An 11,182-nucleotide genomic window follows, 5' to 3' on the forward strand; every position below is an offset into this window, starting at 1 on the left:
GCCTTAGAATAGCATCCTTAAAGTCTCCTGCTAGCACATTTCAGAGGACACCTGGTCAAAACGTCACAGAAGTGCTGCAGAGCAACAATTTCCACTGCTAATGGGCGTATGGGCTATATAGGTCTATGTAAATCCTGAGTCCAGTATCTGAAATACCTCAAGGGCCTGAGATAGGGAATTTAAAACCATGACCACATATAGCACTGGGAAATGCATAGAGGACAATAGAGGTTTGCTGAACCCAAGGGAATGGACTTGAGCATGTGAGGATTTTTTTGGTTTTCATTCCTGTCTTTGGTGATTATATGACAGCATTCCAGACTAGAAGCTCCAGCACTACCACCAGCAGTACTGACAGTTCATGTCTCAACAGGACAACAAAATCAGCAGCACTGATACAATCTCAATTTCAACAGTTAATCCTCCATAGGGCCCATCAATATCTTCCTCACTATTTGTCCCCACAGCACAATCCCATAGTCAGGGAAAGGTGAGCAACAAGTAAGTTTCCAGAGCAGATCAGCAGAAGACTTCAAGAACAGCAGACTGGCATGGGCAACTGGCAATCCATAACCTTGCAAGCTGGTGTACGAGCTTGACATTCAAAAATGAGAAAGAAAAGCACGCAGGGCAGAGAGTAGTAAATTAAAGCTGTTACAGTAAAGATGCACAGAAAAGGGGATTGCCCTTGATATGGATAGTATTTGGACATACCATCTGGGACGAAGCCAGTAGGGTTTGTGGGGTATAGAGATGTTAGGAGTGGACTGCCTATGGTGAGCCAGCTAATCAGGCCTGGAGTTTTTTTTGCATAAATAGGAATAAGAGAGAAAATCAGTAACAATACAAGCTAAAGTACGATGAGAATATTCTTTAAAATACTTGTGAAGAATACAGGAAAAGAATCATTTACTACTCTTGCATAAATTTAAATGAACCTTACATTTTTTTAACATCAGAGTGCTAAAGATGAGATTTTTGGAAATGTTCTTCAGGTAAACATGGCAACAGCAACTGTTTTGTCATCTCAAGCATCCTGGGTGTTACATTAGAACTTCAATTTTATCAGTAAAGAACAGCTGTCTCACTGTAACAAGCACACTTCTCTCAGATAATTCTAATAACTTATTTTGTGACTGCTTAGGGGCACGAATCTAACAACATAATCATCAGTATTTTAAGAAATATTGTCATGAACTACCACCAGAGTGTCACTAAAAGGTCATCACAGTCGCCCTGTCATGTAGTCAAGGTGTTGTTGCACAGCATAGGACTTTGAGGTGACTGTAGCCTACTTGTCACAAAAATTGGAAGTGTATTTGTCCACTGCATCCCATGGGAAGAAGTGCTGGTGAGCGGTATGGAGGGACTTCTTTAGGAGGAGAGCTGCTCTGGAGGAAACTCAGTATGGGGCAAACAGACCATTCAGTCAAGGCGTGGTGTGGTACGCTTGAACTATGGCTGAGGGCACCTTCACAGGTGGGCTTTAATACAAAGGGGCTAGAAGATGAGGGACTGCACTTATTTGGCTACTGATGAAAGCCAGTTTATCAGTCTGTAATCCCTCAGGCGGATCTGAGGTAGGAGTGAGCCTGTTTAATAGCTGTAGCTGTATCTTGTCCTATGGAACAGGAGATCCTCTGCTGCAGTGTTATTGCAAAGAAAATATTTCACCCCCTGCCTTCCTGACTCTGTTCCTGCTACCAGCTTCCTTTCTGCCCATTTATCAGTCACCCAATGCACTAAACAATGATGTTGGGGAGGAAAACAGGAACAGGCACTACTCCTGAAGAAACTGTTAGAAGCAACCCATGTTTATTTTCATCTCAGCAGGGTAACAGGTTTACTTCTTCACAGCTAGTTGCATAGCAATGTAACACTGAGAGCCATGCTCCAGTTTTCTGCATGTACAAACATAAACCACAGAAGAATTTAGGTTAGAAGGGACCTCTGGATATCATCTGATCCAACCACTTGTAAAAGCAGGCCAACTTCAAACTTCACGCTAGCTTTCAGCCTTGGTGTATGCCACCAATGTTCACAAGAGAGAGAAATTAACCCACAGCTTGCATGAGCTAACAGATTACAATCCCATCTCTCCCTAGGATTTCCAATGCCAGGACACCATTCCAATGTCAGTGCTCAGGTGTCTCTGAAAATGACTCAGAGACACTTAGAGAAATCTCTCTTTCCCCTTCTCCACCACTTTGAAGACTGTCTGTTACAAGCCGAAGGCTAAGAATATGAACATCACCAGTGTGATCCTGAATGGAGCCAGAAACAGCACTCAGACCTCCTGTTGCAGCTGCTCATGCCAGGGCTTTGGCTGCCGCTGCATTCATTCCTTGCACTACAGCAGGTGTCACAGCAGCAAGGAGCGCAGCCAGGCACTCTCTGAGAGAAGTTTCCTGAGTCACCTTCACAGGGATCAAGCCTTAGCACAGCTCTCCAAAGGACACTTCCAAGGTCCACAGAGGTCACTGAAGAGATTTCTCACAGATCCATGGGACAGTGAATTCGCAGCTGGAAGCACGGATGGCACCTTTCAGCAGAACGGCACAGTTCTGCACAGGGCTGTTGGACAGGACTCTGTGGGAGACACAGGCAGAGCAGACAAGCAGGGGGACGTTAGAGAGGGATCCCCACTTTGGCAGGGGGAAGAACACCTCACAGCTTTGGAGGTAGGAGACTCACTGCAGCTGGGCTTCATGACCTCATGTCAGAGAAGACCCGTCCTGCGACATGGGAGGTCTGGCAGTGGGGCTTGCTATGCCTGGAGCTCACCATGAGACTTTCAGTTAGTCAGTCTCATTCTGGGCTCTCCATTTACCATCCCTAAAGAGAGAAAAGTTGTGTCCCACAGGGGACTTTTTGCTGTTCCACTTGAGGCATTTGGAGACCTTGGGACAGAAAGTATCAAGTATTCCAGTTTAAACCTCTTGTATGGGTATGTAGAAGGTGAAAGTCTCTGCTTCATTAAGGTTATCCAATCAAGAACTGTTTCAGTGCAAACGGGGATAATAAGGAGGAAGCAATTAAATGGAAATCCACAGAGACACAAACCTGGCGCACAAGAAATAACAGAGGCAACGCCAAAGACCAAAAGTCTTCCGCCATTAATTGATGGGCCATCAAGAAACTCCAGGCACAGCTTTGGAGAGGGACACCCTGAGCTTTGTAACTGATAAGAAGAGGGCAGGGGAAGAGGAACAGGAGGATTTGGGATATTCGAGGGGGGCCTGTGGGACTGTGCAAAACTTGATGAGGAACATTTAGGGGAAGTGGGGTTAACAGAGAGGAGGGGATGGGCCATGTATGAGCAGTTGCTGATGGGTGTAAGCACTTTTCTGACCCAGCCCAGCATCTGATCACTGCAGTCTGTCCTGGCTTCTCATTAAACCCTTTCTTCATTGCCTCACTCTGCAATCTCACTCCCTGCCCTGTGTGTGTCAGTGCTGTAAGGATGAGGTGCCAGCAACCGGGGGCACCCTGAGATTGGACGTGGTGCCGGCTCTGGAGTCAGAGGGGGGTGCAGGACCCCGGGTGGTGGTGCCAGGCACTGGGAGAGGCGAGGGGCTCAGCACCGGCAGCTGGAGTGGGACTGTGGGTCACAGACCATGTGCTGGGTGCCGGGTGCTGGGGGGAGAGTGCTTGTGCCTTCCCCCAGCCTGGGGTGTGTGGGCTGTGCGTGTGCAATTCCCTAGCAAGATCCAAGATGCACTAGCTGGCAAGTAGGAGGCCCTGGGTCTGGGCAGGGGTATCAGGTGGGCAGAGGGTCCGTGCTGGGATTTGGAGGGAGTCCCATAAGTGTGGGTTGCCTGTGAGATGAGTGTGTGAGTGTGTCTGCTTGCTAGCGAGCACAGAGCTGGACCTGCTGGTGAGAAGGGGACCTGTGGGGTGCGTAAGAGGGGCTGGGACCTGGGCAGGGGTATCAGATCGAGAGGTGCTGTGCTGGTACTCAGGGGATCTGTGAGTATGTGTGTGCGCTTGTGAACCTAGAGAGCATTGTGTGTGTGCCTTTGCTAGTGAACTTCAATGCTGAGCAGCCAGAGAGGAGGAAGGGGACTTATCAGCCTATAGTTGTGCTTTATGTGAGTCCTGGTAGCATTACGTGTGGGTGCTGCTGATGGCAGTGCCTTGTCTGTGGCAGTCTGTGCAGCCAGCTGTGTCAGAATCCTTTGCTTGCATGTGTGTCTCTGTGTATGTTTGTGTCTCTGGAATACATGCTCAACTTCACTACTGGTTGAACCTGCAAATGGGAAAGTAGCAGCTGTGTCCATCAGCCTGGGATAGAAACTCCCAGGTCTCTGGGTGCACCAGACTGGGCTCCAGCAGCTGGGCAGGAGGAACCCCTTAGTTCTGGAGCTGCTAGATCCTGCAGCCACTCCGAACATCCCTTAGCAGCTGTGTTCACTGTTGGTCAGCTTCCATTGGCTACAGATGGGACATTTCATGTAAAAGAGTCAAGGGCATGGGAAGGATCTCAAGCCCTTTATTTTAAAAATACAGAGGAAACACCATACTCACTTTTTGCCACCCAGTTCTGAGCCGTCTTCCCAGGCCCAGCCACCTCCAGTGCTATTCTTCAAACCAATCCAGTGGGATTCGGTGCGCATCACCTGGAAGAAGTCCTAGGAGGGACACAGAGGCAGAGAGATAGCAGAGATCCGATCAGAGAAACCCAGTCAAGTCCTGGGTTCTGAGGGGGAAAGAAAGGGGCACTGTGTGAGAGAGGGAGTTTTGGGTACGAAACACACTGCGTGGTTAATTACTTGGTATTTTTACGTTTCTGACACAACTGTTTCATGGAACTAATGGTCTCTAGTAGTGGTAGCTTCTTTACTTTAATGGTAAACTAGGATCAGGTCCTTTATCAGATGATCAGAACAGAGCCACAAAGTATTGTAAAGCAGTGCCTAAATCATGATTAGGAATGAAAAACTTGCATTATTTAAGATGAGATTAATGATTGTTTATCTTTACAATACTTTCCACAGAAGTTATTTGAGATATGCTTAAATTAAACATACTTAAAAACTATATTTTCCAATGAAAACAAGGTAACATTCTGTAATAAGCCACAAGTTTTATTGCAACATGGCCAGTTTTTGATCTCAAAAAACAATGTTCCATTTAAGCCTCTTTTTAATACAGAAATTGCCACCACGACTGATGTTTTACAAAACTTTTAGTGTTTCAAGACTCACATGGTGAACAGATAACTTCTACTCAATATCCTTTTGAATACCCATGCCCTTCCATCCTAAAGGGACCTGCTTTGTGAGACAGCATTTTCAGAGTGCCAGGCAGCCCCCTGACTGTGGGGTCTGAGGGCTGAGCCCATGGCAAGCCCAGCAGAGGCAGGCAGAGAGAAGCGAGTCCCTCTTGCAAAGGTGCCAAGGGAAAGCCTTGCCACTGCAAAGGCACCCACCATTTCGCTGGTATCGCTGATCACCAGGAGATGAGCTCCCTGCTCCCGGCAGGATTCCTGGCTGGAATGCCAGTCCTTCTTCTCCTTGGAGAAGGAGTAGCAGCTCCTTCTGTAGCCTACCCACTGCTCAGGGCAACGTGGACAGAGACAGCCTGCAAAACAGTCATACATCTCTCTTCCCATTCATAGTCATAGCCTAGTTCATAACAAGCAGATTTCACAAATACATCCTCTCCAGAAAATGATTCTCCACAGTTACAGTAACGCCATCCTTGGAGCTCTTCTGAGACTTGCAACGACAATGTAATTACCTGCATCAGAGTCTCTGAAGGGGTCTGTGAAGGGCATCCATTTTCCAGATTGGGAATAGGTCATGCATGTAGGGGTCTCTTGGGACCTTCCTTTTCCTTCCCAGTATTTTTACCTTTTCATTTTTCCCTCCCATCTTTGTTCTATCTTCTCCATATAAACTTCATCTTTGGCCCATGTTTCCATCTGTCCAATGGGACAGGCAAAGCCCTGGCACCTGACAGGTTTGTGGCAGGCCATCCATTTCCATACAGCCTCCAGCACTAGTGCTAGCTGTGCTAGGGCACATCCTGTAGCACATTTCTGAAGTACCGCTGCTTTGTATGAACAGCGTTTCCCATTACTATACTTGCCTGAACCTCAGCTTCATTGCGTTCCACAGCAAGTTGGTCAAAAGGCTTAAACTTCCCAGGAACAGGCATAATTTTATAACAGCTGCTAGTCATGAAGGCCTTGCAGTTTGAAGCACCCTCCTTTTCCTTCCTAACAGGAGAGCAGCTGATGCTACTAGCCCATGGATGGCCACTGAACACCTCAGGTTTCATTCTTGTGCTGTACAGCACTGACCTCCAAATCCACAGAAAAGAAATGGGCCTTCAGATTATGTCCGCCAGCCTAGAGCTACATTCATCAGGATGTAAATGTTCCTGAGTGGCTGAGCATCCAACACAGTGTGCTTGCTATACACTGAAGTCTACCCAGTCACCCTTTGAAAGGCATCTTTGATACCCTCTACCCCTTACTCTTTGTTTCTGCTGCGAGCAGGTCTAACTAGACCAAGCTTAACATTTAAAAATCTCAGAAAAAAAGAAGCAAGTCTTTTTTAAGAGAGAAAAGCTACTTCCATACTTTTCTTGGATGCCTGAGCAGATTTCAAGGGCTCTGTTTGCTCCCTGACAAAGTTCTAAATTCAAATAAAATCTTTTCAATGGAGGAGATTTATTTACCCTTGATAATAAAACCCGCTGTTGTTCCCAGCAATGCCAAGATGATGATCACTAGAATCACTGAAATAATCCAGCAGGTAGTACGTGAAACAGGACAATCTAACAAGAAGAAAAAGAACATAAGTATGAGAAAGGTGAGGCTTTCTCAATGGCATCAGCTCTAAAAATATAACTTATATCAAACTGCAGTGTCTGTTTACCTCAGCCTGCACTCACGTCAGAGTCCAATACTGTCTGACCAGGTTCCTTGCAATATTCCACACATGGATGATTTAATGTTTCATACCAAATTTACTTATTTGAAGATATGTAATGTTACATGGGATTCTGATTTAGCAGAATGATACAGCTATGTGTTGAAAGCACAACACAAGTGCAAATTACGCTTAGCGGAATATAGCAATTTCAATACACAGCTGAATCACAATACAAAAGTGATTCTCATTGCCAGGGTCTATGATATGCTCACCATCACAACGCTGGGTGGCACCGGGAAGGAATATGTGGGTTTAAGCAGCTCAAGCCTGTTGCTCTCTTCAAAGCTCTTTTTGTCCATTGTTTGGTGCTTGTACTCTGCGTTAGGCTGAGCCGCATATACACTCCCCCCATGCTGGTCTGGCTAACTCAGGAAGACATTCACGCTCTTTTGATTAACTCATGGACAAAATTTTACACAACCAGCTGATCCACTCAACTGGTACAGCCAGTTGATACAACTGTTAATCTAAAAAAAGGTACCTCTCTGGTCCCCTTAACTTTCTGACAGCCACGTTCAGTCACTGCATACTCCATGAGCACATTGCACTTGCCCGTCTCCTTTGAGCCTTCTCCCACTGTAGGGGCTTATTGATCAGTCACAACTCAGGATTATGTCTGAAGAGAAGTCCAAATGTAATGACTGTTTTGATACAGCATCAACAGAAAATATTAGACCGCACGTTACTTACTCTACTGGAGCTGCAAGTCTCCAACTTTAACCTTCCTTGAACTGCCTGTCCTTCCCAACTTCAAACAGCAGGATAGAAACGAAAAATTTTTGGCATACAAATGCAAATCTCTAATTTAGACATGAAACCTGTTAGACTCTTTATTCAGTAATGCATACACCTTTCCCATTATTAACAGATTTTACCTTTGTTCTTGATGTTCTTGTTCTCCTCCGTTCTTTGTGTTCTCATCATCGTGGAAGGAGTGCTGTGTTTCACATTCAGATAGATGTGCTCCTTTTTATTGCAGTCACATGCTTTTAAGCGTTGCTTTTTTTCCCTTTGCTTTACTTGGAATTTAGAAGTCCAATTAGCTACAAAGCCCAGGTCTGGATCTGAATTTCCCTGAAGGTCAATAGAGCTTTCCTCCGAGCAGTTTGGAATCATTTCTAATGACAGAGCATATTATTAGCAGACCAGTAATACATAGAAGGAATGATGTCCTAAATCAGCTTTCTGGAATACAAAATCATTTAAGCAATGACAATAGCTCATGAAGAGCTCTACCTTTTGTGATTAAACTGCTGCTATGATAGATGCTATGTAGGTCAATATTAGACAGGGGATCTTGCTTTCACAGGGAAGTGAAGTTATCTAGCATTCTCCACATCAACTAATATAAGTAAGCAACTTAGGCTTGACCAAGATAACAAAGGTGAGGAATTAAATTTCCTTAGTAGGAAATGGATAGACATGGGTAATTCTAGTGGGACAATTTGCAGAACACATTTCTGTCTTTCACTGCAAGCACCATCAATAAAAGCAATACATTTGATCTATATCAATGACACACTGATTTAAAAACAAAAGTCCTTGGAGCACTTGGACAAGAAAATTGGGAGGGAGGTTTACCTTAATTCCACAGAAGAAGGCTGAACAGGTGGTGCATCTGTCCTGGTCTCCATATGTGACTCTGCAGGATGACAAAGTGATCATTAGCACCAGACTGAAACAGGGCAGCTGAGAGATGAGAAAAAAGTTTTGTGGCAACCCACACAGGAAATTTGTATTCTTTTACCGCAGCACAAAGCTTTACCTTTTCAGAGTTATAGTGCCAAAACTTGTGCCTGCCATGGTCACATCAAACTCTGAGCTAATTGTAATGTCACGTTCACTGAGCAACAGAATACATTGAACAAGTTGAATCTGGAGAATCTATTACTAAAATCATAGGTTTGTACTGCCAGTTCTTTTCCTACAAGAAATTCCTCTGGTCTGTCCAACAATATCAGTCTTTCCACGCAGCTCTTTGGTCTGTGTAGAAAAAAGTTGCTCATGCCTGCTTTACAGATAGGTTGGGACTTGGCTTCAGATGGAAAAGAAAAATTATAGTGCCCTCAGAACAGAAGAGGTCTTCACAAATCACTTATTTTGTTAATTCTGAGAACAAATCAAAATCTGGAAACATACTTCTATGAACATTTGCATAATTATTTTCACTTTATAGGTTACCAGGAACATATATGTTTAATTTCAAAAGATAAAAATATTTTCCATCCCTTTTCTTCATTTCCTTTCCCTTCTTTTTCTTCTTATTCCATTTATTTTTAAGGACATGGACAAGAACTGGTTGAGGATGTAAATGTCGGGGTTAGGCTTGGCTGCAGTAACCATGAGATGGTGGAGTTCAGGATCCTGAAAAGAAAGGGAAAAAATGAAAAGCAGACTCACAACCCTGGCCTTGAGAGCAGACTTCAGCCTGCTCAGCAATCTGCTTTCAAGAGTCCCATGGCAGACAGTCCTGGAGAGAAGAGGGGTTCAGAATAGCTGTTTGGTTTTCAACTCCTCTGAACTCAAGAATGGTCCATCCCAATGAGTAGGACATAAAGCAAAGGTGGCAGTGGGCCTGCACGGATGAGCAAGGAGCTCCTGACTAAACTCAAACATAAAAAGGAAGTGTACAAGAGGTTGAAGCAGGGTCGGGTGACCCAGGAGGAATCCCCTAACTTGCAGGGATGGGGTTAGGAAAGCCAAAGCCTGCCTGTATTTGAATCTGATGAGGGATGTGAAGGGCAACAAGAAAGGTTTCTACAGGTGCATCAGCAAGACAAAAACTAGGGAAAAATGTGGGCCTGCTGCTGAATATGCAGTGGAACTGGTCACAAAGACAAAGAAAAGGGTGATACACTCCATGACTCGGTGCCTTCTTCGTCTCAGTCTCTGCTGATGTGACTTGCGTTCAGCAATCTCAGGTCTATGAAAACCATGCGAAAGTCCAGTGCAAGGCAGACTTATCCTTGTTTGAGGAGGATCATGTTAGGGAGCATAAATGAAATGTACATACACAAGTCCATGGGCCCTGATGGGACACACCATAAGTGGTGTGGGAGCTGGCTGAGGTCATTGAGAGGCCACTTTCAATAACCTTTGAAAGGTCATGGTGATCAGGGGAGGTCCCTGAAGACTGGAAGACAGCAAATGTGACTCCTGTCTTCAAGAAGGAGGATCCAGGCAACTACAGGCCAGTCAGCCTGACATCAGCCCCTAGGAAGCTGATGGAGCAACTAATCCTAGAAACCACTTCCAGACACATGGACAAGAAGGTGGTTGGGGAGTAGTCAGCATGGATTTACAAAGGGGAAAACATGCCTGACCTACCTGATAGCCTTCTGTGATGAGGTGACTTGCTCCATGGATGAGGGGAGAGCTGTGGATGTTACTTATGTTGACTTTAGTAAGGCTTTTGACACTGTCTCCTGCAACATCCTCACAGACAAGCTGATGAAGTATGGAGCTGAATAAGTAGACAGTGAGGTGGATTGAAAACTGGCTATAGGGCTGGGTCCAGAGGGTTGAGACCAGTGGCATGAAGTCCAGCTGCGGGTCAGTGACCAGAAGCATGCGCCAGGGGTCAATACTGGATGCAGTAGTGTGTAACATCTTCATTAATGACCTTGACAATGGGGCAGAGTGCACCCTCAGTAAGTTCTCAAATGATACATAACTGAAGGGAGTGACTGATACACCAGTTGGTTATCCCAGCATTCAGAGAGACCTAGACAGGGTGGAGAAATGGCCAGAGAGGAACCTCACGAAATTCAATAAAGGTAAATGCAAAGTCCTGCACGTGGTGAGGAACCAGTACACAGAGGGGGCTAACTGTCTGGAAGGCAGCTTTGCAGAAAAGGGCCTGGGGATTCCTGGCAGACACCAAGTCGGACATGAGCCAGCAATGTGCCCTCGTGGCAAAGGCGGCCAACAGCATACTAGGTTACATTAGGCCAGATGCTGCCAGCAGGTAGAGGGAAGCGATCCTTCCCCTCTACTCAGCACTGGTCAGGATATGTATTGAGTATTGTGTCTGGTTCTGGGCTCCCCTGTACAACAAGGATATGGACTTACTGGAGCAAGTAGCAAAGGGCCACTAAGATGATTAAGGGACTGAAGCATCTTTCATATGAGGAGAGATTGTGGGAGCTGGGACTGTTCGGCCTGGAGAATACTAGGCTCAGAGGGACCTTATCAATCAAAGCTTTTTCTTTTTTTTTTTTTTAATTTACAGTGAATGT

General features: G+C 45.4%; 1 protein-coding gene across 1 annotated transcript; it reads right to left on the minus strand.

Annotated features, from left to right (window-relative positions):
* Window positions 1-2,477: 2,477 nt before the first annotated feature.
* On the minus strand, window positions 2,478-7,868 carry LOC309589006 (killer cell lectin-like receptor subfamily G member 1; the record flags this gene model as incomplete). The annotated part of the gene is made up of 5 exons (XM_082308841.1): window positions 2,478-2,589; window positions 4,528-4,631; window positions 5,432-5,583; window positions 6,688-6,786; window positions 7,820-7,868. 5 exons carry the CDS (start codon window positions 7,866-7,868, stop codon window positions 2,478-2,480), a joined length of 516 nt encoding a protein of 171 aa, XP_082164967.1.
* Between the last annotated feature and the right edge of the window lie 3,314 nt (window positions 7,869-11,182).

The sequence above is a fragment of the Platalea leucorodia genome, assembly GCF_965183815.1.
Source record: "Platalea leucorodia genome assembly, chromosome: 4".
Taxonomy (NCBI): Eukaryota; Metazoa; Chordata; class Aves; order Pelecaniformes; family Threskiornithidae; genus Platalea; species Platalea leucorodia.